General features: G+C 41.7%; 1 protein-coding gene across 1 annotated transcript; it reads left to right on the plus strand.

The window, feature by feature from the left end:
* The first annotated feature begins 5,098 nt into the window (after window positions 1-5,098).
* Window positions 5,099-26,980, plus strand: LOC146674726 (protein mono-ADP-ribosyltransferase PARP14-like). The gene is made up of 14 exons (XM_085402420.1): window positions 5,099-5,270; window positions 5,361-5,485; window positions 8,426-9,940; window positions 10,025-10,261; window positions 10,511-10,735; window positions 10,823-10,877; window positions 11,045-11,191; window positions 14,700-14,762; window positions 15,152-15,328; window positions 15,481-15,657; window positions 15,779-16,390; window positions 17,892-18,028; window positions 18,936-19,116; window positions 26,660-26,980. Exons 1-14 carry the CDS (start codon window positions 5,099-5,101, stop codon window positions 26,950-26,952), a joined length of 4,116 nt encoding a protein of 1,371 aa, XP_085258546.1. The 3' UTR covers window positions 26,953-26,980.
* Window positions 26,981-27,252: the final 272 nt, after the last annotated feature.

Below are 27,252 nucleotides of genomic sequence, written 5' to 3' on the forward strand. Positions count from 1 at the left end.
GTTGAAAGTCTCGATAAATGCATGTTGTTTCGGCGGGTATAACGCTTATTTTGAGCGATGAAAAAATAATAGAATATAATTGTATTTTTATATTTCTAGAACTACAAGTTAAAAAAGAACTAACATAAATAAAATACACTTCAGCTAAATACTTCTAATTTATTTTCCCAAACCACGCGGAGCCACACTATAAGGACTAAAGAGCCGCATGCGGCTCCGGAGCCGCAGGTTGCCGACCCCTGAACTAGGCATAAAAACCCTCAGGTCAGTCACAAGACAACTGGTAAATAAGTCCTGAAGAGCCTCAGTCTGGTTTTCTCTGACCTGTCCATAGTTCCAGTCAGTCTCAGCAATGTCATCATAGAAACCATGATAGATGATCCCCATCTCGGTCATCACACTCCTCCCTCTCCATCTCATCATCCAGAAACACAGCATCCTCTGAGGGACGACAACATGTCAGGTGATTGAGTGGGACAAAAACCAAACTGTGATGTTACAGTTCAGACTTTAAAAGACACACACATAAAAATTAAAACAACACAACAGAGGATACCCAAACATCCTGATGAGATTTTTTTTTTTATTATTGTTGTAATTGCAGGCTAAAAGTTTCACATATGGGACATTTCAATTTATAATGTGATGCGCACCTTTAAGTCTCTACTTAAGAAGACACAGCATCGCAGCTTTACTTTAATTCTTTTTTTTTTTTTTTTTTCCGCCTGTCCCATTTGGTTCTTTAGCCATCAGAATTGTTGTCTGAAGACCAACAAGGATACCCAATGGATTTACTTTGCCAAATGGATCATCGTGGCATTGCCGTATTGGTCCATTTGGTCGATCTTTGTTTTTATTATTTATTATATTTTATTTACAGATGTTACAGACGGGACAGACATGAGTGAGAGATAGGAAAGGGAGAAAGAAAGAGGAAGGAAAGGAAAAACAGAAGGGGAGAGGGACAGAGAGAAAGGGGGGGAGAAAAAAAATAAAAATCTCCTGGATCACCTGTTGAGAGAAGAATAGAAAACAAGCAAAAAAAGACAAAAAAAAAGAAGAAACAAAGCAACATACTAAACACAACACCATCGCATTAATCTAGCTAAGTGTAAACAGCAGTAAATACTAAATATTCAATGTTGTTGTGCAGCACGCAGGACAGATGTGCTTCGAAGTAGCAGCCAAGAAAGGTGTAATTTGGGTCTACGAGCAGTGAACACCCGTGTGCATACCTGTGTGGATCAGCGTGCTTGTATTCCAAAGGTTTCTCCATGTAACGATCTGCTAGGGAGTGTGGGGGGGCCACAGCCCCGTCCTCCAGGGTGTGAAGCAGGTATGGAGGAGATCAAAACTCCAGACATCCAGAGGCCCCCAGAACACAAGAAACCATGGAAGACCAACAGAGGGGCAGCCGCGCCACTGTCCCAGTAAGAGCTGAGGAGAGTCCCAGATGAGGGGTCACTCAGCAGCCGCGGAGCAGAAGCCAGGGGGAGTTGCAGTGACGCGCCCGTGAGCTCCGCCGGCCCCCAGCTGTGCCTGAGTGACCGAGCCCCAGGCCGAGAGGCCGGGGGCACCCCATCCCCGAAGGGGCCCGAGCGAGCCCCAGGCTCCAGGCCCCGATAAGCGGCCGCCAAGGAGTGAGCCGGTGTGTACCTGGACGCCCATCCCCAGACACAAAGAACCACCAACACACCGACACCTGAGGGAGTCCGCCACCGGCAGGGGAAGTGGTGGTAAGTGGAGATAGGCCTCCAAACCTTGGAGGGCCTGAGGTGTCCCCAGAGAGGTGGCGTCTGATACCCAACCTGACATATAGACACAGACATACAGGCACACACAGACACAAACATCCATTCCCCCCCTCATGCTCTCATATGCACTCACTCCACACTCAACCAACGTGGAGACAGACATAAAGAGAGGCTGTACACACGATCACACTCCCCAAGCGTACTCTACAAACCAGGTCTAGGTACCCTTGCCCCTGGAGGGGGGAACTGCACCCAGACCCAGGTGGTGTTACCCTTTTCCCTGCGGTGGGGAGAGGCAGACCACCCCGACTCCGTAGCAGCAGGGAGGCCCCACACTCCAGACCGCAGTCGGACGGCCAACTCCACCTAGCCCTCCCGCTCCAGCAGGCCGCAGAGAATGGGGGTGGGAGAAGACTCCAAACCTCCCTCAACCCGCTCATTGTAGTGTTGATGCATGTGTGTTCTAAGGTGCAGCTTTACTTTAATTCACCATAAAGTAGCTTTGAAGGTGCTTATTGTAAAGCCCTTGGTCTAAAAATATCTAAAAATCTTCCAAACTTAACTGAGATTATTAACAGATTGCAATAATGAGGTAGAACCAGAAACATGTTGAATTTTTTATGTAATACCACTTTGTACCCCTAGATGGTGCAGCGAATCAGTGAAAGCTTCATTTAAGAACACATTCTTACATTTTTATTTCTCACAGTGGCCTGGAAGAAATTTAAAGCCTGACAAGGAGACAAACAGATCAGGCTGGTTAAAAGGAAATATTAATATTTAAAGAGAAACACAGATTTGAAAATTTTGACACACAAATGCCGAAAATTCCAGGTAACAAAATCCAAAGAAGTGGATCTGATCTGGATCTGAATCAATTTTCTGAGATTGCAACAAATCCACATAGTAAAAGTCTGTCCCCTGCAGTAAAGTTTGTATTTAAATACTTTAAAGGGTAATTACATAAAGTACCTTTATGACCTGAGCTTTCTACTTTAAATACAAGAAGAAAGTGCTGGGAGAGAAAACTGAAAATTTATATTCATTTTCCAGCGAGCTGCTACTCTGTAGAGATCTTTGTACATCTACAGCACCTCCGTGGATTGAGAATACAAAGTCTACACGGCTACAGGAGTTTCTTTCTTTAGTTCAAACTTGTAACATACACCTGTTAGTTGGGGTTGGATCACGTCCACAGCATAAACAAACCGCTGTGGGGTTTTGGAACTGTACCGAGACCATCTGCCAGAGCCTGGCCATGCCAATCAAAGTAAGACCAAATAGGCATTGTTTTGGTCCACACCAAGTACAATTACTGTTCACACCTGGACAATCGAACCATACCAAGGAGGAAAACTAACCCATGTTTGATTTAAATAGATTAAACGGCGCAGGTGTGAAAACACCCCAAGTCACAATTGGAGCAATGCAACCATGCAAGCAGATGAAGGTAGAAGTTTAACATTATGATTGAGCAGTGATTTCACAGTACTACCTCTGGTGCAAAAGGGTACTTGAGTATGTTGTATCCTGTGTAAATCTGGCTTTGGGGGTGGTTATAAAATGATTAATATTTGTATCGGTTCTGTTCAGGTTTATTGTATGGCTTCACTGTTGTATTTTAAGAGATATTGTAGTTTGTTTTTCTTTTCAAATTACTGTCACACTGTTAAAATATTTTCTATAAACTGATGTATTTTTCTTAGCTGCGGGGAGGCAGATGGCTGCCCCTCCCTGAGTCTGGTTCTGCTAAAAGGTTTCATCCTGTTAAAGGGAGTTTTTCCTTCCCACTCTCAGTCAACGCTGTCACTGTTTGCTGATCTAACTTACTATCAACTGAGCAGCCATAAAAATAATCACTCTGAAGGAAAAACTGCTGAAGCACCTTTGAATGGGAAGGACATATTTAAAGAAGCACAGATCACTGTTGATGTTGAGACAGTGCAACATATATACGTGGTCACTTCTGGTCTTTCTGACAATTTACACCAAAAATATGAGCATTTCAACAATGCTATTCAAACCATATTTTGAAAAACCATGTCATTATTTGTTAATGCATAATAAACAAAGCTTACTTCAATTGGACTCTAAAGATTGGGTTCTTAAATATTTGCAATTTCCTCAGAAGTGAATAATATGTGATTTTGAGTTTGTTTAGTAGCATTATGAAAAACAAAGTGTTTTTAAAATGTCTTACATCAACAATGATTTTTTTTTTCCCTCTGAATTTTTAGATATACTTTTTTAGCTCTTAAAATAAATTCTTTGAGAAAGAAAAATAAAGGATATAGGTACAAAAACTGTGACTGATTTCCAAATTTTAGGATTCATTCCTCTGACACTCACTGAGTCAGGGCCGTGTGTGTCTGAACATCCAAATTAAATTTGTTGTCTTTCTTAGCTAGATCATTCATTGCCTAACATCAATTTAAACTGTTTCATTAATGAATGAATGGATTAATTAATTAATGAACACACAGTGTAACACCTGCATAAATGTATTTTATCAGTACATCAATAATTGTGCTTTACTTCTTAAAACTGCTTCATAGTTTCTATAAACATTTTAAATAACATATTTTCATTCATTGTATTAACGAATTAACATTTTAGAAATGACTCTATTGCTATTACATGTGTTTTCTTTCACTCTGGAGGCCACATCATGAATTAAACCTAAATGTCAAATGAAGCAAAACATGAATAAAAACAACTTGAATATCAAATTTCCCTGGATTACTATTACATCTCACTGCACCGACACAGTTTTGGGTCTATAATGACACCTAGTGGGTCGGTGTGGTAATACTGCAGGAAGGTTTTACACGGAGGGATTCCTGTATGTTCAGGGTGTGCCCCGCCTCTACAGACCTATGGTAGCTGGGATACGCTCCAGCTCCACTGCGTCCAGATAGGGATAAGCGCAAGAGGACGAATGGATGGATGGATGGATGGGTTTATGTGAAATATATTTGTTGTTGTTTCAGTTGTTGTTTTACTAAAATATTTCTATCTGATCAGATGAAGCATAAAACCCTTATTTGCTGTCAGGATAATTACTGGTAAAATGTCTTTCTCAAAACCATATTAAGACATAAATATAATTTAGAGTTATACTCTGACAGCTGAAACACCTTTAAAGTACCTGCAGAGCAGGTGAGCCGAGAAAAGCCCCTGAGAATTAAATGCGGACTTTTTCAATTGCTGGGTGTGGGAGTGTAAACACGAAGAGGCGATACCTAAAACAGTGAAAGTGAAACAAAAACGGGCACTCACAGAGTGGCTCAAACAAATGTTTGACGGGATTAAAGTTCTCATGTTAGTGTAGAATTGCAGATAAAATGGATCAATATCCGTATCCACTGTTTTTTGAAGCCACTGACTTTACAGACAGAGAGAAGGAGAAAGTGAGGAGATACTTTCAGAAAAGGCGAGACTCCGGGGGTGGCGACTGCGGAAATCTTGAAAAACTCGGAGGAAGCGTTTATAAAATCTGTTTCAAGTTTAAAGAGGGTAGGACAGTCGGTCATTTGTAAAATATTTTTTTAGCTTTGTGTTTAAATTCAGGCTGTTTCAGTGACTCTGTTTATGGATGTTTTCCAGATCAAGACAGAGTTTTGCAGAGGAAGTTTCACACCATCACTCTTCCGAGTGGAGAAGTGCGGCTGACCGTGAGCCGGACAAGTTCACCACAGACCTCTGACCAGCCATCGACAAGCCAATCACTGGTACAGTTTACTGCTCTTTCAAACACGACTTTTGGTCACAGTAAAAACTGAGCGCCAGAATAATGTGGCCAAACCAGTTTAAGAGGAATGAGTTAGCCTCCAGGAAAAGTTGGACAGCTGAGGACAATATTGACAAAAACAATTTCTTTGTTATAGTTTTCATTTCATTGTGACTCAGTGTTTTCAGTGACTGACAGTTCTCAGGCTTCCTTCACTTCTGAGTCTCGCTGTTAATACAGAGTGTAAAATACATGTTCAGCATTGTTTAAATAAGAACACATTACCTGAAAAATACATCATGGCACACTGTGCAGATACAGATATAATATTTAGTATTAAAGCCTTTGTAGACAAGCAAGTAACCAATGCCATGTATGATACTCCACTTCCATATCATCAAAGATACTGTTTTAAAAAAAACCAAAAAAACCCAAAACACATAGGTCATAAAAGGCCAGATGGTAACACTCTCACTGGACACTTTATTAGGTACACCTTGAGAGTAACAGTGCTGCTTTAAATCTTTGCTGTTAAAATTTTATTATAATGTTGTGGTGTTATTTGAGTTACTGTTTCCTTCCTATCAAGTCAAAGCAGTCTGACCATCCTCTGACCCCTGACATCAAGAAGACGTTTTCATGCAGAGAATTGGATATTTTCTCTTTTTCATTCCATTCTCTGTAATCCCTAGAGATGGTTGTGTGGGAAAATCCCAGTAGATATATATATCTGAAATACAACAAAATATTAAATTCTATGTGGAATCCATTGACACTGCATCCCGTTAGCACACAAGTGAAATAATATTGTGTTTTAAATTATCACCAGTCATTGCATTCTACTTTCAGTTACATTGTGCACAATATCCTGTCCGTTTTAGAAACAGGGTTGTAGTATATTTCTGTTCTAACACAGTGTCAGAGTCAGATATAACAATCAAAAACAAAAACATATAAACAGATATTAATTTAATGTGTTTTTATCAACATAGGACTGTATGAATCTGTCCCGAATTCGACAAGTGGCACAAAAACAAACCAATGGAGGCCCCAGTAGAGTGCAATCAGATGAAGAGTTTATTAAGAACACACATGCAGGAAGAAGTACACAGCATCACATCAGCATATGTCTTCTGCCCAAAAATACACAGAGAATGGTTTATATATCATCAGGGTTTGACACCCCCTCATGCGTTCTATAACATATTTTTGTATTTCTAAGGACATCATTTGTATCTTGTACAGACAATGAGATGATTTTTAGAGCTACGGTCAGACACAGAAGTTCCTCTTTCTAACATCTTTTCCCAAATATGGCAATGATTTCAGGCCCTGGAGGTCCCCGTGGACTTGTCCTCCTGTTGACCCATCTTCTGTCACCTGTTACTAAGTAAACTCAAATGCCACAGGTTGTAACAAGAAGCTGAATACATTCAGGCCTTCACTCAAGCCTGTTTCTAGATTATATGTACTATATGTGTTTTGTAAGTGTGTATGCAGTTTTAACCTTCTGTTGCTCTTAAGTCACCTACACAATAGATTGCCTGGACATTTGTGCCAAACAAAGCTTGAGACCTTTAATTGACTGAGCTTTAACTCTTTACTGAGCACAAAATGCAATGTGTATAAAATGGTCTTAGCTGTACCTGTAATAAAAAGGTTAATATAAAGTCAGCAGGTTTTAATAAACATCTTAATGCAGTATCAATACTATAGATTATATCATTAATGATGCAGAATATATTGTAGCCACAAAATAATTTCTTTAATTCCACAGTGGCAAATGCTCAACAACTTTTTTTAGAACTGGTTTATTTAACCCTTTAAGACCTACCATAGAACCAAGTCCGCCAGAGCTTATATTATATTTTTACATGCTGTAGTGCCATTTCTGGGAGCATTTCAAGTTTCTATACATCAATACAACCCAAATTTTAATAATATGTATGCATTAAGTGCATAGTAATTACATAAATTGCAAAAAAGTGCAATAAACTACAATTTTTTTTTTGTTTTTTTAACATATATTTCTAGTTAGAAAAATTTAAGAGGCTTATCCCTCAAAACTGTAAATACAAAAAAGTTGCACAAAATAGTTTCCCACCACAGGAAATTTATTTTAAGTGTCTTCATAGTTTTGTTTTTGAAATACACCAAATTTTATATACTGCAGGAAAAACGAAAATAAATCAACTTGCTGCAAGTGCTTTTTATGCAGTTTTTGCAAAGCTATATGTGGAAGGAAACTGTGACCTAGGACAAGCTGATGGCATAAGATGTAAGTACAACTCCTCCGGCTTCATATACAAAAAAATTATTGCGCTAGCTTACTTGGTTGCAGCGCTACCGGGATTTAAAAATAGCTATGCAAAACAGAGTGTGCCCGCTCCGACCAGCTTTAAAGGGTTAAGAAACAAATACTAAGACATGTCTTTTTTCTCTTAAGAGTTGCTGATTAAAATGGTGTTTGAGTGTTGGACGTTGTGGAGCTAGGGCTGGACGGTTGGACGTTAAATCAAAATTGTGATTAATTAAACATTTTCCTCAGGTTCGAATAATGAATGATTATGATTGTAAAGTAAGCACACAAAAACTAGGTTTGTGCTGTAAATATACTGAACCACTAAAACTGAGATAGTTTTGGTATTTTCCCATAGTTGTCTTCTTTTTGTTTGATGTTGTCTTTACTATAGCCACATATATGTCCAAGCAATGGAAATGGTAATTATATTTGGCAGTGTTTTATGTTTCCTCCATGAAGGGGGTCATGCATGCCACAGACTGGACATAGACTGGACATAGCAGAGATAGTACATAATGGATGAAGAATATGATTCATTTTTGACTTACTGCCCAACCCTATGTGGTAAATTGTTTACAATAAGTAGCCCATCTTTAAGCATCAACTGACAAATTTGTTTGATTTCTTTCCTTCTTTCAGAGCTCTAGAAACCCAAACATAAAAGGTCTTGAGAAGACTTTCAGGATAGATGTTTTCCTGCTGTTTTTCCTGAGAGACAACTGTAAAGCATACAAATTTTTGAAAAAACAACTGTTGTCAATCGGCTGCACAGTGGAGCTAAATTTTGATGAAGAGGAGGTTTTGGTTAGAGGGGAGGTTGACAAGGGTCCAGGAGGTGGTTTTGGTGGTGCTGCAGAGAAATGGGAGTATCAGGTGGATCAGGTCTTTGTCCAGCTCACCGAAACCTACCTCTGCTATCATGTGCTTGAGCCAAAACAGATGAAAATGGTACTGCAGGACTCGGCCTTTAAGACAGATGATATCAAAGTTTACACAGAGAGTGGCTATGCTGTGGTTGTGGGAGAGGTTGATGCCATGAAGGAGAAGATTGCAATTCTGGAAAAAAGCCTACCCACCAAAAAGGAAGTGCCGATTGTGGAGAAGAACTTCAAGCTCATAGAAGAAGAGTTCAATCGAGAAATGCGTGCTAATTGTCCAGAGGTTACAATCATCAGAGGTAGTGCCATGATCACTTTGGAGGGCCCTGACAAAGAGGTGCAGTCAGGAGCTGCAAAACTGGTTGAACTAATTAAGAACATAAAGGAGAAGAGCGTTAAGTTCCCTACAGCTCTGCTAACCTTCATGAAGACCAGTGATGCCATCCCAAAATACCAAACTCGCTTCCAGCAGAGCCTCAGAAACCCTGTTTTCTTTGAGGTGGGTGCAGATCTGGTTCTGTCCAGTTTGTCCTCTGATGCTCTGAATGAGGCAGAGGCAGCAGTAATGAGAGACCTTAAAGTGACCACTGTACAGCTGCAGGGTGCAATAGATCTCAACGGGTTGAAAGAAATTCTGACAAAAGCCAAGAACGAGGCAAACAGTAGAGAGTTCAGAGTGGACATCAGCTACATGCCAGGCGCCAGGGGAACCTCAACAACCAACGTCCAACTGGTGGGCTACAGTGAAAATGTGGCCAAGCTCAATGAAGTTCTTCATGACTTCCAGTTGAATCAAGTTTCAACTCAAGAAACCATCAATCTGCTTCATCCTGAAATGGTCGACTGTTTTAATAAAATCCTAGACTTGATTGGCATGAAGCAGACCAAGGTGACCTTACAAGCCTCACATTTTCCAAATCCTTGTGTGTTTGTGTCTGGTCCTCGATGTCATGTTCAGGAGGCCAAGGAGGCCCTAACATCAACTCTAGACAGTGTTATAGTAGACACTTTGACTCTAGATGGACCAGGGGCTCAGCAGTACTTCCAGGAAGAGGGTAAAGTGACTAAAGAGCTGATAGAGGGTTCCTGTCACGTCATTATCCGAGATAAACAAACTGCAGCCACCCCAAATGTGCAAAGACCACGAAACATCAGCAGACTCAGTGATACACCTAGATCTCTCAGCTACAGCAGCAGCATGTACAGCACAGTTGGAAACTCTGCAATCAACAGAACAAACCTGAAGATCAAACTCAGCAGTTTAGAAAATGAACAGGTTTGATTATTTCCATTCAATTCTATTTCCCATAATCCCAAAATAAAATATCAACATTCATGTTATTCAATATTATTTCTGCAGGCGGATGTTCTGGTGGTCCCCATGCTCAACAAGCAGCTGACTTCTACAAATATTGGCAACAGTTTGTTGGCCAAAGTTGGGAATATATTAAAGTTAAAGTTTGATTCAGTCTTAGCCAGTTGTGCCCTCGCCCCTGGTGATGTTCAGATGGTTGATGCACCTCCATCTCTGGGCTGCTCCAAGATTTTCTTCATTGAGTGCTTGCCTTGGGACGGAGTAAGAGGAAAGAGCGTTCAGGTAAAATTAAGGACTTTCATTAACACTTCTGGTGATGGAAAACACAAAAGAAAAGATAATTAAAGATAATAAAATACTAAATTAATGCGAAAATATCAATGCACAAACCAGATAACTGCAAAGGAACATTTATGCAACCAAACTGAACTTTTTTGTGGATCCCACAGTTTTCCGTGCTCTGTTGCAGTGTGCAATACAAGAGTTAAGTTTGAAAGCATTGTTTAAAAATATGTAAATTTTGATTTGCAGGCTCTTGGTAACGGTCTAAAAAAGTGTCTGGAGCTTTGTGTACAGCAGAATTTGGGTTCAGTGGCCGTTCCAATCATTGGGCCAGGTGTTATTTTAAAATACCCGCTGAGAGAAGCCATTCAAGTGTTGACTGACATCATTCACCAGTCTGGATTATCTGCATCTTCTGGATCTCTTACAAACATCCACATTGTCATTAAACCTGGTTACCCTGATTCTGAGGAGGTCAGTGTCAGTTGATATGTCCTGTATGTGATCTGTAACATGCAGGAATCAATTATCTATCATGTTATTCTGTGTTTTTATCTGCAGTGCTATCATGATGTCTACAAACAGCTCAGCTTAAATATGAACCAGGGAGGCCAAGGTAAACTTGCACTACTCAGACTGTCTTCATTATGTGATATTAATGCATAGTGAGGAGATAAAAACATTCAATAAGCCAGTCCCATATTTTACCATCTTCATTAGTACCCTCAGTCATCAGATTAAATATATCAAACAATAGCTAATGTGTGGTCTTCTTCGTCTCAGCAATCTTCAGGTCCCTCACCAGCGACCTAGATGACATCATCATGACAGTGGGAAGTGGGGTTAAACTACATGTGGTGTTTGGTGACATCACTAATGAGACTACAGATGCTGTGGTGAACACAACCAACTTCAAAAGTTTTGACCTTGGTAGGTGAAACTGGGGAATACATGAAGGTGTAGTGAGCAGGACAACCCAGTTGCATCTGTAAAATATTTTTTTTATCCACAATGGTAGCATAGCTCTTTACAGCTGTTCATTAATATCTGCACAGAAATGGGGATGCCCATATGAATATAATCTTTGAAGATCAAAGTTTTCATCTAGCATTATCAGTAGGTCACGTATATTAGCTAAAAACCATATAATTATATATACTCAGCAAAAATACAATAGATAGTCATGGTCCAGCAGCATAAGTAATTATGCCACTACTTTCTAATGCACACGGGCCAGCAAAACTAGATAACTTTTTGTATTTGAGATCTAGTACTGATCATGGTTATAGTTTCACATATTATATAATTCCCTCGAAGCACAGACCAACGCAATTGGTTTTCTGTCACTGGTTTATTTGAAGACTGCTCTCCAAAGCCACCGTGAAAACTACACAGCATTAACAACATAAAGGCTCAACATAAGACACAGCGCCTAAAATAACACTGTACAACAAAACAAAATAGACCAATAATACCTCGTTGGCTGCAAAAAATGAATTAGTCACCATTCTTCAGAGGTTTCCTTTTAAGCGTGTAGTTAAAGTTCATTGTACTTAACGTGACTTTCAATAAAGATCATTACGGGCTCATTCTTGCTCCACACTTACAGGTGTTTCCCCGACTTCCAGAAAGGAAAAAGCGAGACTTGTAAACAAGCTTGACTTTCACAATAAAAGCACCATAACTTTAACTACATAAAATAACATAACATAAATAATCTACATCTTAAACAATTTACAACAATGACACAGACCCTGACAAGATAAAAAAAATGATCCAAATTATATAAAAAATGTCATCATCCCAGCAGCTACATATTATATGTGTGAAACTATATATGTGAAATCATAGTGCATTTTTTTTTTTTTTGTCAAAGATTTATTTTTTATTTATTGCTTTTCCAACAACATTTTAACCAACAGGAAGAGAGAATTTACATAAAATAGAGGAGGAAATTAATAAAAAAAAAATTTGAGTGTATAATAGTAATGTATGTACATCGTGTATGAACAGTGTTGGGGAAACACATAGATATAGCTATACATACTCTCCCATGTAGATCATTCAGATATTATTACAGAAAAAAATATATATAGATAAGTAAAACAAAGCAAAACAAAACAACCCCCCCCCCCAAAAAAAACAAAAAAAACAAAAAAACAAAAACAAAACAACCCCCCCCCCAAAAAAAAAAAAAAAAAATCAAGGGTTAACAGACAGTGCTCCAGAAAAAAACAGGTATAACACAGTGAGACATTAGGTTTAAGTGCATTATTCCAGGGCTTCGGGCTGAAGTTTAGTCCAAGGGTGTCAAGTTAGTTAGAGAGGCATCCGACCTAACGGTTGCAATGATAAGCTGTGTCCTCTTCAGTTCCAGTCCATTTAATTTCACATCTCTTCTCCTGTCCTTCTATTGAACAGGCCCAGCACTCGCAGGCCCCCCAGGTTCTCTTTAACAGCTGCAACACTACTTCTCCCATACAGGTTAAATGGATATAGTCATTTCTGTTCACTATCGATCATCTCCTCACTTTCCAAAAATAACAAAAACTTTCCCCACATTTTTTTTTAAGGAAGCATGTTTACCCTTTATCATAGACGTAAGTTTCTCCAAAGCAAGGGATTGTGACAGTGTCGACAACCAAGTTCTCAAGTGTGGTCTACTAATGGATCTCCATGATGTGGCTATGCTATATTTAGCCTGTAACAGGCAGAAGATTGTGGTTAAAAAAACCCACAATCCCCGAATTTCAGCGGGGAAAATTCCTAGGATTCATATGGTAAATGGCCTGTATTTATATAGCGCTTTACACATTCAGTCATCCACACACTGGTGATGGCAAGCTACATTGTAGCCACAGCCACCCTGGGGCGCACTGACAGAGGCGAGGCTGCCGGACACTGGCGCCACCGGGCCCTCTGACCACCACCAGTAGGCAACGGGTGAAGTGTCTTGCCCAAGGACACAACGACCGAGACTGTCCAAGCCGGGGCTCGAACCGGCAACCTTCCGATTACAAGGCGAACTCCCAACTCTTGAGCCACGATCGCCCGTAGTTTAGGACATAGATTCAGCTTGACACTTGTAATATGAGCAATTACATCTAAAACTTGTGTTAGGGATTTTTGAGTTTTTGATATGAAGCTTCTGATTTGAAGAAATGTTTGGTTGGAATGCCAAATTTCTGTGTCAAGCCATTAAAACATAGTAGGGTGTCCTTGTCAAATAGGTCTGCAACTTTGGCCACAGGCCTCTGACCGCTCACATTTTAAAGCCCATAGTGCATATTAGGCATATTCAGCAGGAACAGGCTTAGTGGATGACAAAATGCAAAACTCTGAGGCACAGGTGCTGGAAAGCAATCAGGACTGAGATTATCAAACAGTAACAAAAATAAGTGACTCAGTGACAGTCCGGCAGGGAACAAAGGTGAACAGGTATGCTGCCTGTAGTGTGTACTCGGCGTGAGTATCGTTTGATTTCTAGCCAAGCATGTTTGGCAAGGATTAACCTTTTACATACCTTAGAATACCAATTCTCATAAATGTATGTGGATTGATTTGGGGAAATAGGGTTGATGAGTAACTGTAAGCAGGAAGCAAGACTAAGAAATTAAATGGGTAGAATGTCTGATACTACACTGCAAGTATTCAACTGTGCCACAAAAGGGAACATAAAATAATACTGTGGCATCAAGTGTCTTATTGTTGTTGCTGTCTACTGTTGATCCAAAGTTGTGCTTACTAATTAAATACAATTATTAAATATATAAATATATCAGTATTTAACCAATAGGCACTACATATTCATTTTAATAAGATTATCTTAGACTTTTTGGAGCCCTAACTTTTCCTTTCCTGCTACTATAAGGTTGGCTTTTGTGATTTTTATTATATGCTAACAAATCGAAATCTATTTGTTAACCAACTGTGCAACTTGCCCTAAACTTTACAGTAGCAAAAGTCGGCATGTTACTAAAAAAATGGATGGCAATAGTTATGTAAAGGTCAATAACCACCATCATCACCAGTCAGTCCTGGTGCTGATTAGCTGTGTTAGCATGCTAAAATTAGAACAAGATTAGCATATAGCACAGCTTCACAAACTTGCCTTTATTGACAGATTGCCATCACCAGTGTGTGAATGGGTGGATGACTGAATGTAGTGTAAAGCGCTTTGAGGTCCATAGGGACTAAGTAAAGCGCTATACAAATACAGGCCATTTACCATTTTTTACCATTTACCAAAATAGATGGCAATAGTTATGTAAAGGTTGGTAACCTCCATCATCAGAATCATCAGTCCTGGTGCTGATTAGCTGTGTTAGCATGCTAAAATTAGAACAAGATTAGCATATAGCACAGCTTCACAAACTTGCCTTTATTGACAGATTGTAAGACCTTTAATACATATTTTCTTATTTTTCGTCATCTACAGATGGAGTATGCAAAGACATCTTAACTGTAGCTGGACCAGAGGTGGAAGCTAAACTGAAAGCAGGTGAGAAAAAGAGAAGCTGCTGCTAATCTGCAGAAGGAACTGAAATTATCAGAATTGGTTACCTTGGGAGAGTTTAAGTCTGTTTTAAAGGAACGAGAGAACAGCTCTTTTACTCAGTGTGATTGTTTTTAAATGTACTCTTAATTTGATCTGTTATTGTATATTTTACAAATGTTTGTATGGGATATTGTATTTGTTTTAAATGTTATATACCTATGTGGTATGTGACTTTTGTTGCTATGATGCCAGGTCTCTCTTGGAAATGAGATTTTTAATCTCAATGAGATTTTTTACCTGGATAAATAAAGGATTAATAAAAAGCTGCTACTCACCTTCTCATCTTACTTATCTGACTATCACTCATCCATCCTCTGTCACTTTCTGTGCAGCAAAAGTGAATCGAGGACAAATTTTCGAGACCCAGTCTGGAAACTTCCCATGTAAAACTATTTTACACGTGCATGGAAAACAGGATGAGGTCCTCATTGAACAACTTGTGTGTGGTATCATGCGTTATTGTGAAATTCATAAATACAACTCAGTGGCAATTCCTGCCATGTGTGCTGGTAAGTATCTTGTTTGGCATTTCTATTTATTCTGTTTGTTGTGAAACACACACACACACACACACACACACACACACACACACACACACACACACACACACACACACACACACACACACACACACACCTAAATGCAAGTGGTGTTTTAACAGGAGCTGGAGGGTTGAATCCTGCGATTGTGGCAGGAGCCATTCTTCGAGGGATCAAGTCATCTGCATCAATCATGACCAGCCTCACTGACATCCGTCTCGTCCTGATTAAGATTGATGTCTTCTTGACTTTTAAAGAGGAAGCGATGCAGATGTATTCCCCAGCTGTCATCAACAGAGGTGACAGAAATATTCACAAACTGACATTTTGTGTAGTTATTTAGTGTAATGAATTTTAAAATAAAAACTGATTACAAATATTTTACTGAAAACTTTTCCTGATTTGTTCTAGTACTTCCAGTACTTCCAGTTCAAGTACAGCAACAACAGCCTCCTCTTTCTGTGAGTGCATACCTCAGCAGTCTCCAAATCAGCTCTACAAGTCAGCAGTCTGTCTTCATGTTCCTGGGTCTTTCCAAAAAGGACGTTGACGATGCCATGGAAAAGCTGAAGCATCAATATCACACACAGTGCTCCAGTAACACCTTCTCAAAGGAGGAACTGGAACCCCTCGACCAGGATGACATGATGGAGCTGAAGGAGCTGGTGGAGTCTGAAGGTCTATTCATGCAAACTGATCAGTCTGGCGCCCTAACAGTGAGCGGGCTAAAAGGCGGGGTCACCCGAGTGATGCAGAAAATGAATCAGTGTCAATTAATGGGTCTTGCTAATGAGGTGAGAGTCAGGGAGGAGGAGGAATTGTACCATCGAGTTGTTTGGTGCATCCTGGCACATAACGGAAACTGGGAAAGACTTCCCAGAACAGCCAATCACCAACTGGAAAACAACGAATTAACAGAAGGAATAACAGATGCACAGGGACTCGTATGGGAGGTTAATCTACAGATGATGGTGGCCACACAGCAACTGAACAGACAGGCAATGAAGCTGAAGCGACTTGAGAATCTGACAGGTGAGAAGATCTCAGTGTTGTGTAAAGAGCCTGACTGATACTAGAGTTTGATGCTTGAGAGCAATATAAAGTTAAAACAAACAATTGTTAAGATTTTGATTTAATGATTTATTAAAGAGATTTCAATGAAATGAAATCCAGATTTAATGAAAGGACAGTGTAGAAATAGAAATGAATAATGTATAGCAAACTACTGCACCTGTAAGAAAAACAAACATACAACAGCTGGTACACAGAAATTTGCAAATGCACAGGTACATAAATGCAGTGCTCTAGATTAACTTTTTGCCTCAGTTGCACTGGTGCGCCTAACTTTTTTTCTTAGGTCCACCAGCACAAAAGTTAAGCGCACCCAAATTTTTCAACCACATCATTTAACCCCACAGTTTTACATGTTCACTTTTTTTTTACTTGCTGTCCATACAGACAGTATTGATTTGTAAATAATCTTGTCAACACAAAGTTCTTTATTTGGTGCACATTTCTACAAGAAAGATAAGTTACTGAAAAAGTGCTTGTGCTTAAAGTGCTTTGGCATAATCTAAGGGTTTCACAATTTGGCATAATTTTAAAAAGTTAAAATTTCTTCACTATTAAACAGCAGAAATGAGGCTTTCTTGTCGGAAGTCATTTTATCCCTTCATTCAAGCTACTCACCTCTATTCACCTGCACTTTCAAACGCACACACGCAAAGGACTACAGGAATATCTGGACCACGGCCAATCACAGAGGTCCCGCCCGGTTATCTCTGATTGGTTTTAGACCACAATATGGGCATAATGTGTGTCTGTTGTTGACCACACGGAGACTTTCGGAATTGCGGACTCTTTTTATTTTTTTGTACTGAACGGCTGGTCACACCGGTGCAACCTAGGATTTTTTTTAGTCACACCATGGAAAAACTAAGGTGCATATGCAACCAAACTGGTCACACTCTAGAGCCCTGAGAGTCCCAGAGTACTATAGGCAATAGGTAACCGACCCTGCTAGAGGCCAGCTACAAAAAAGCTCAAGTTCCTGAGCTCCAGGCGCCCAAGAATTGTCCAGTACCCGGCAGATGTATGTGGGGGTATGAAACAGGGGTGTGTGAAACGCAACCCACAACCCTCCGTCAAGACACTACGTGTATGAGTGATAAAAAACAGTTTGAAGTAAAGAAGGTTGCAAAAGTCATTATGAAAGTAAGCATAAACAGTTCATTTTTAAACAAGAAATATAAAAATCCCACATCAGCAGATAACTGAGGATCATATTGCCCTGTTATTTCATGTTTAAATGTCTAACTTAGAAGCAGTGTTATGTTATTGTCAGACAGGCCCTATTACATGTTTCATTTTGGTTTTATTCACAGACCATCCCATGAAAATATAGATTTTTTGATTTGTTGTTTGTTGATTGGTATTTACTGCAAGATTTGTAGTAAATAGCAAAAAATAAATCTCAGCATAGGCTCTTTCTGTGTCTTCTCGTGTGTATGCTATATATGCTTGTCTCTTTTAGACTTTACTTTCCCTCTGTACTGGGACAGCATGGCTGCCAGTGAAAGTATGAAGGTCATTCCCCTGGAGTCTTCTTCTCCAGAGTACCAGACAGTGAAGGAGGCCTTCAAACGAACTGTCACCAAAACTGTGATGAAGGTGGGTGGCTCTCCCTGCATCAGTTTCTACTTATATTACCTGTCTTATTATACGCATGCTGCGTCATCACTACTTTATTCTTCTTAAATGTTATTAATGAAATATTATGCAACTGTAAAGTGGAACACATAGATATTTCTGTTTTAACTTGCTTTAATATTTATGTATATTATTCACAGTAATTCCCCATTATTTATTTATTATTGCTTCATGTTTATGACGTATCCTATCATAAATTCTTCCTCACAGTTTGTTGAGATATACATATTTACAGATATATGTACATATAAACAGATACTGACACAAATATACATGAACATACATGCGCACACCCGTACATGTATATACACACTGTCTGTGTAAATAGTGGGTGAGAACGACCAGTCAGAGCGGTCATGCTGGGACTTTGTTTCAGTTCCTCACTCAGCCTGTTCCAGTGCTTCACTTCCACATATAGAGATGCTAAAACTTCATTTATTAATAAATGAATTATATTTAAATAATTAATGTACATATAAAATGGAAGAGTAAAACATCATAATATAATTTCAAGTTACAAGAAATCAGTCAATGTCACATTATATAAACAAACTAAATTCACCATTTGAAAGATATGATTTATTTAATTCAATTGTATTTATTTATTCATTCGGGATTTTAGGAGGATTTTAGTTTCAGTCCACCATATCGCTGAAGTCCACTGAATTGATGACGACATAATTTGCAGTATTAAAGTAATTAATTGATTGCTGTTGATAACACAGACGCTTCTCATACCTGAGATGCACGCCTCATTTTATGGCCCAGAGAATATATAAGCATAAAACGACCCCTCAGATGTAATTAATATCCTTGACTACCTTGTTTGGCAGCTTGTTGATCCTTTGTCCTTCTTCTCTGTCGTCAGATTGAGCGTTTGCAGAACGTTCACCTGCGTCGCGCCTATGAAGCACAGAAGAAGCTCATTTCTGATAAGAATGCACACGAGGGAGGAGCAGGAGAGAAACTTCTGTACCACGGGACGACCCAGGAAAATTGCGACTCCATAATGAAAACTGGATTCAACAGGCGCTTTGCTGGGCAAAATGGTGATGGTCTTTTTATAATCCACAACTACAGAACACGCCAGAATTTATCTCTTAAGCTTTTGGAAAGTACCACATGCAATCTGTCAGTGCCAAAACCATGTTCTAACCAAAGTCAACACCGGAGTCTTCTTACAATTGCACAAATATTTGCAAAACACTAAATATCACTCCCTCCAGGTAATACACAACACCATGGTTCTTCATTCACAGATGGATTTATTCTTCCGTCACACTTCTCCTCCAAACCACCATAAAATCCACAGTCAAACTGTCATTACATAACCGTAAAGAATGACCAGGCATAAATATTACAAATAAACATTTAAATCAAAGTTAACAAATATGCGATAAACAAAACAGTTACTGTACCTCGCTGGCTGCATGTAACCATGGGGGAATTAAACAATGCTTAACAAAAACACTCCCCAACTTCTTTCACCTCTTCTTAAAGCTTCGCTTCACTTTGAAACAGATTATTTAATCTTTTTTGTGACTTATTTAACTTACAACTTAGCTTCTTTGCACATGCTTTCTTAACTTCCCTTTGCGTCTCTTAAAGGAGCCTATGCGCAACACAGAAAGTAACATAGTACCTACCCCAAAAGAAACAACAATAAATAAAGGAAATAGAAAACATACATAAACACAATAAATTAAACACATTGAAATAATTTACATTTATGGCAGTTAAACTAAACAAGTAGAGTTACAATTAAATGTTGAAAGAAAAAAAACATTGTCTTTACATTAAAAGGTTTTTGTCACGGCTGCACAGCAGTTGTGTGGTGTATTGAAAAAAGGATCCAAAATGCAGGTGCGAGTGAGTGTTTATTTACAGCGGTGAGAAGGTGACGAAACAGGAAGAGCAGAGAGTAAACAAACCTAAACTGGGAAGACTAAAGAACAAAACTTAAACCAGACACTCACGGGAGGAGGAGCGAAATGCACAAAGTCCAAAAAGGCCCAGACGGACAAGGTCAGGGGGCCGACCCGGAGGCCAAAACAGTTCAGTTCCAGGGGCCGACCGTGTGAAAGGCAGCGGCAGTGGGGCAGGTCCGGAGGCCGGCCACGCAGTAGGCAGTGGTGTGGAAACAGTCCTGGGGGCCGACCGTGCGGACGGCAACAGCGGTGTGAAAGCAGTTCTGGGGGCCGACCGTGCGGACGGCAACAGCGGTGTGAAAGCAGTTCTGGGGGCCGACCGTGCTCACGATAGCGGTGGCGACAATGCAAGTCCGGAGGCCGGCCACGGTGGCGAAGACTCCCAACATGCGGCCTGGCAGATGACCGACGATGTTGAGGCGGCAGCTGGGGACCAGAAGGCTGCGTGGCCCCCGCAGTACCAGGTGAGAAGGAGGCAGAGGCTGAGGCTGGACCAGACGAGGCAGAGGGGGGAGCAGAGGCTGGACCAGGCGAGGCAGAGGGGGGAGCAGAGGCTGGACCAGGCGAGGCAGAGGGGGGAGCAGAGGCTGGACCAGGCGAGGCAGATGAGGATGCTGAAGCTGGACCAGGCGATGCTGAAGCTGGACCAGGCGATGCTGAAGCTGGACCAGGCGATGCTGAAGCTGGAGCAGATGCTGGACCAGGCGATGCAGATGCTGGAGCAGATGCTGGGCCAGGCGATGAGGATGCTGAAGCAGATATTGGACCAGGCGATGAGGATGCTGAAGCAAATGCTGGACCAGGCAATGAGGATGCTGAAGCTGGACCAGACGAAGCCGATGATGCTGAAGCTGGACCAGACGAAGCCGATGATGCTGAAGCCGGACCAGGCAACGGCGTGGGTGAAGCTGAAGCCGGACCAGGCGAAGCTGAGGCAGAGGCTGATGAGGAGGCTGCTGCGTGCGAGGATGATGAGACTGCAGCTGGCGAGGATGATGAGTCTTGGGGCTGGACGGGCTCCTCGGGCCCTCCAGCTGACGAGGCAGCATGCTGGCTAGGTTCTCCTGAACCTCCAGCTGACGAGTCTTGAGGCTGGACGGGCTCCTCGGGCCCTCCAGCTGATGACACAGGAAGCTGGGTGGGCTCCTCGGGCCCCCCAGCTGACAAGGCAGGAAGCTGGGCGGGCTCCTCGGGCCCCCCAGCGAAAACAGTCTCAGAACCAGTGGGCACCGGAGCCCCTGGCACACACATGACAGAACCAGCAGGTGCGGAGACCTCTGGCAGAGACAGAACAGAACCAGCAGGCGTGGAGGCCTCTGGCAGGGACGGAACAGAACCAGCAGGCGCACGGGCCTCTGGCAGGAACAGAACAGGACCAGCAGGTGCGGGGACCTCTGGCAGAGACGGAACAGAACCAGCAGGCACACGGGCCTCTGGCAAACACATGGCAGACTGCAGCTGCACAGAGCATTGAGTCTGCTCAGGCAGCGATGGCCGGGTGCGGTCCTCAGCTGGCTTCTTAACCGCCAGGGGTCCAGAGTCTGCTGGGGGCTGAGACCCAGCCTCTGGGGAGGCCCTGGGGCGAGTAACAGTCTCTAAATTAGCCAGTTTCTGAGAAACTAGAGTGGTTTTAATGAGTTTGTCTCTCCGCTCAAAATGGGTGCTAGGAACGGGATTCAAAATGGGTGGCACAGACACAGCGTCCAGTATGGAGGGAGCGGGTGACTGGGCTAATGGAATAGATGCAGGCTGGGCTAATGAACTGGCTAAAGGCTGATGTACAGGTTGAAGTGAGACTGGAGTTGGTGGTGGAGTGGCTGAAACACAGTCAGTTACTTGTGAGAGGTTAGTTACCACGAAGGTAGGTAAACGCCGTGTACTGTCTTTACCCTCCCCATGAACAGCCCCAGAAAACACAGTCCCAGAAGCACCAGCGTCCTTAAAACTCACCACAGCTGGTCGCACAGGAGTCCCTGAATCCGGCTGTGGGGTGAAGCGCCGGTGGCGCGAATGTTTCCTCCCCACCGCTGACGGCTCCGACAGGCAGGGAAAAACCTCTGGGGGGTCGGGCCGTGAAACCTCCGGTGGGTGAATCTGAGACGGATGCTTTGTGGCGGTCGTAGTCCATTGTTGCTGGGCACAATCCACTACTTCCCGAGCTTGCACCGCTTCCCGGGCTTTATGCAGCTCAGCGATTAAGTCTGTAAATCCTCGGACCTGGTGGAGATAGGGATTTCCGGCCAGGATTGCCTCAACGGCATTTATCCCCACAACCTTCGCTCGTGCATTGGAGGTGTGGGTTACCCAGTCCACCAGGCGTAGGGCACGTGTGAGGTCGCTCTCCCCGGCCAAGACCGCTGGATCCATCTTGTGGTCGCGTCGTACTGTCACGGCTGCACAGCAGTCGTGTGGTGTATTGAAAAAAGGATCCAAAATGCAGGTACCGGCTGGGGTGCGAGTGAGTGTTTATTTACAGCGGTGAGAAGGTGACGAAACAGGAAGAGCAGAGCGGGGAGTAAACAAACCTAAACTGGGAAAACTAAAGAACAAAACTTAAACCAGACACTCACGGGAGGAGGAGCGAAATGCACAAAGAGAGATGGCAGAGAGACACAGAATGAATACCAGGTAACAGAATAATGCAGACTGACATGGAACTAAACAGACAACACGACAGAGAGCACAGGAAAACACAGGGCTTAAATACACGGGGAGTAATCAGGGAATGGGCCACAGGAGGGAGACACAGCTGGGAGCAATAAGGCTAACGAGACAGGGGAGAGGTAAAACTGAACACACTGACATGAGACATGAACTTTCAGAATAAAACAGGAAACTAACAGACAGAGAACCAGACAGGACACTGAACTTGACAGGCAGACTCATGAGCAGACACAATAACACCATGGACAGACAGAGGGAACACAGAAGTGGGAGCAGGCAGGCAAAGAACAGAAACCTAACAAATGGCAAAATCACAACAGAATACACACTCGAAATGAACAAAAGCATAAGGAAACACAAAACACTGAGTCCTTAGACTCAGGACCATGACAGTTTTAGTTATCAGGGCATAATAAAAGTAACCTTGTCATTAGCAGTCTTGAAATTAAGTAAATAAAAACCTCAGATGACAGGAAGATATATAAGGTATATTAAGTTTCATTATTCATTTAACAAAAATTAAGCCAAAAGGAGGAAGCAGTGTATGAAAGCCAAAGTGACCCCTTTATAAAGTATTTTTATAAAAACAGAAGTTTTGGCAATCGTTTTTATCGTTATTTTTTTTTATCTTTTTTATCATTAACTTGGTTTCCCTGGGTCTTTTCCCTTGTGTTGTGAATAAATCTTCTTTTTTGGGGGGGTACCAGTACTGGTTTTATTTTGTTGTATTTCACGGACCGACACACAAAATATTGTCGGTTATAAACCAGTCCATGACACAAAAAAGGTTGGGGACCGCTGTTCTAGAGTATTCAGGTGTGTGTCAACTGTTGCAACCACAAGACCTGGGCACATTGCAGTCATTGAGTAAACCATGAGTGCCTCTGTTCTAAAGAGTCTAATGTGACATTATCTGTCTGACAGCTAAAGCATATCCAATATAGATCATGCAGTAAGACAGTGATCCCAAGCACAGCAGAAAATCTACAACAGAATGGCTGCAAATGCTGCAATGGCCCAGTGTCCTTGCTTAAATGATGTGGTGGGACCTTGAGAGAGCTGTGCATAAATGAATTCCTGCAAACCTCGATGAAGTGAAGCAAGAGTAAAAAGAAGAGTGGGACGAAATTTCTCCATAACAATGTTAGAGCTAGATAAAGTGACACAGGGAATGACTACTTAAAGTCGTCTGTGAAGGTTCTCAGTCATCCAGGTCATCGTAGTCTAAGGAGCTTGCAAAGAAAAGCGTCTGGACTTCTTTAAGTTGCTTGAAGACGTTTCACCTCTCATCCGAGAAGCTTCTTCAGTTCTAAGGTCAAATGGTGGAGAGTCCCAGATATAAACCTAGTGGGAGTTTCCCCCCACAGAGGGACAAAAGGACCCCCTGATGATCCTCTAATCGCCTGAGCCAAGGTGTGAAACTGGGTGTGGGTCCCAATCAGCCAGAGTTTCGGGTGTGTTCATTGTGAAACCTGGCCCCACCTTATCATGCGAATTCCTGAGGTCAGATGGCCCAGGATGTGAGTGGGCATTAAGGCGTCTGGGAAGGGATCTCAAAACTGGATTATAGATGGCAGAGAGTTGGTGTCGTAAACCCCCGCCTCTGTTCAAAGATGGTCGCTCACAGTGGACATAGATGGCTTCTTTCACTCCTCTTTCAAACCATCTGTCCTCTCTGTCCAAAATGTGAACATTGGCATCCTCGAAAGAGTGTCTTTTATCCTTAAGATGCAGATGGACAGCTGAGTCTTGTCCTGTGGAGGTGGCTCTTCACTGCGCACATTAACGCTGTGGATAAAAACATCAAGTTCACCAGGGAAGACACAAAGGACAACTGTTTGCCTTTCCTGGACTGCGCTGTGCACATTGAAGAGAACGGCAAACTCAACATCGAAGTTTACCGGAAGCCCACACACACGGACCAGTACTTCCTCTTTGACTCCCATCACCCTTTGGAACACAAACTTGGAGTAATTAGGACCCTACACCACCGGGCACAACATGTTCCCTCTAAGCCTGAAGGAAAAAAGAAGGAACACCCACATGTAAAGGAAGCACTCAAAACGTGCGGCTATCCTAAATGGGCGTTCTTAAAGTAAGCAAAGAGGCACAGAAAAGAAGACCACACACCAGCGAGGGAGGATAAGAAGGACAGACGCAACAACATTGTCATCCCCTATGTAGCCGGTGTATCAGAGAAACTCAGGAGAGTTTTCTCCAAGCATGACATCCCAGTGTATTTCAGACCCAGCAACACGCTCAGACAGAAACTGGTTCACCCGAAAGACAAAACGCCAAAACACAAACTTAACAATGTGGTGTATGCTGTACAGTGCAGCGAGGAATGCCCAGACCTCTACATTGGAGAGACCAAACTTCACAAGCGCATGGCACAACACAGAAGAGCCACCTCTACAGGACAAGACTCAGCAGTCCATCTGCATCTTAAGGATAAAAGACACTCTTTCGAGGATGCCAATGTTCACATTTTGGACAGAGAGGACAGATGGTTTGAAAGAGGAGTGAAAGAAGCCATCTATGTCCACTGTGAGCGACCATCTTTGAACAGAGGCGGGGGTTTACGACACCAACTCTCTGCCATCTATAATCCAGTTTTGAGATCCCTTCCCAGACGCCTTAACGCCCACTCACATCCTGGGCCATCTGACCTCAGGAATTCGCATGATAAGGTGGGGCCAGGTTTCACAATGAACACACCCGAAACCCTGGCTGATTGGGACCCACACCCAGTTTCACACCTTGGCTCAGGCGATTAGAGGATCATCAGGGGGTCCTTTTGTCCCTCTGTGGGGGGAAACTCCCACTAGGTTTATATCTGGGACTCTCCACCATTTGACCTTAGAACTGAAGAAGCTTCTCGGATGAGAGGTGGAACGTCTTCAAGCAACTTAAAGAAGTCCAGACGCTTTTCTTTGCAAGCTCCTTTGACTACTTAAAGTCATTGCTGCTAAAGATGGTTTAATTATTAAGGTATTGAGTCATAGCTTGTACTTAGTTTTGTTATTCACTGCTTCTGCATTTTGGTTTAGTTTTTGTTAAATAAATAATAACATCCTGTATGAGACTTAGCTTGATCAGTTTTTTTACCTTATGAAGTGGCACATGAAAAAACCCCACTTTGTATCAATAGTTTTTTTTACTGCATTCGCCCACCGGGCAAGCGTTGTTTGACATGAGCAACCGACTTCGTGAACACCATAACACAAAACAAGGCGACATAGGATTGTCAAATAGATACCATAGGCGTCTCTATTAAAAATCTTGTTGTCTGATGTTCCACGCTTCACAAAACTGACTCTAATGGTGAATAGATTTAAGTGTTTATTACAGTATTTGTTATTAATTACAAATGATGAGAGTCAATGTGTTTAAATAGACCTTTGACAAGTAACAGCCCATCAAGTATTACACTATTTGGTCCTGTATACTGTCAGGACAATGCAGGTAAGAATACACTGTGAGTATGAGAGCATTCATATATTAAGGCTGAATAAATTATTTTCACTTCTGGTGACACTGATGTTTCAAGGATGGCATGGAAGGCAGGGATTTTTTTTTTGTGTGTGTGGGGGGGGGGGGGGGGGGGTTGTGTTTGTTTGAACATTAGTAAGCATTTATGGCTTTGGGACACATAAAAACTGGTGTTTTATGTGACTGTGAAGGTGTTTTCAGGCCTAGTACAATAGCAGCACTTGATTCCTTATCGGGTTGAACAGATATTTTATGTTCCTGCATGCACTAATAAAACATGTCAGTTACAGTCAACAGTGTGGTCTAAACACCTGGTGAAAGATATGAAATTAACAGTATAGTGAACTAGTAATTCTGTGTTCTACAGCTTGTACTTCCAGGGTATTTGTGACACCTAAAGATCTACTGCCAGGAGGCTGAGCGGTATCATGTGATTGATGCTGCAAGTCACTACAGTTTAAAGAGGATCACCTATTGTTAACTTTCTTTTTTTTCTTCCTACCCTCAGCAACTTCATATGGTCGTGGGACCTACTTTGCTGTAAAAGCCAGCTACTCAGCCCACCCCACCTACTCCAAGCCAGCTGCTGATGGTTCTCAGTTAATGTTCGTCGCCCGAGTCCTCACAGGCATCTACACTCTAGGCCAAAAGGATATGATGGTGCCTCCACCTCGAGACCCCCAGCAGCCTCATGACCGCTATGACAGTGTGGTAAACAGAATGGATAAACCCAGCATGTATGTTGTGTTTCATGACAACCAAGCGTACCCTGACTACCTCATCACATTCAAGGGAGAGTAAAGGAAAAGTTTTTTTCCACTGTTTACAAACGAAGGTGTCTGAAAAATCCAAAAAGAAAATTATAAAACTTATATATGTACATTTCACATTACAAACAATTATATTTAATGAAATTCCGAGTTTATTTCTTAAGTATTGAATTCTGTCTGATTTTATGCTTAATTATTGACCTGCTACTGAAGTAGAAATATATGTACATAAACACTGGAAACATATTACGCAATCATGCCGTTTAAAATGTTTTATTTGGCAAAAATTTGCACCTTATATCTTCACTTTGCCAAGTGTAAAGCACTTTGA

This window comes from Rhamphochromis longiceps, linkage group LG3 (assembly GCF_057381845.1).
Source record: "Rhamphochromis longiceps isolate RC_006_pf linkage group LG3, R_longiceps_female_GT1.1, whole genome shotgun sequence".
Taxonomy (NCBI): Eukaryota; Metazoa; Chordata; class Actinopteri; order Cichliformes; family Cichlidae; genus Rhamphochromis; species Rhamphochromis longiceps.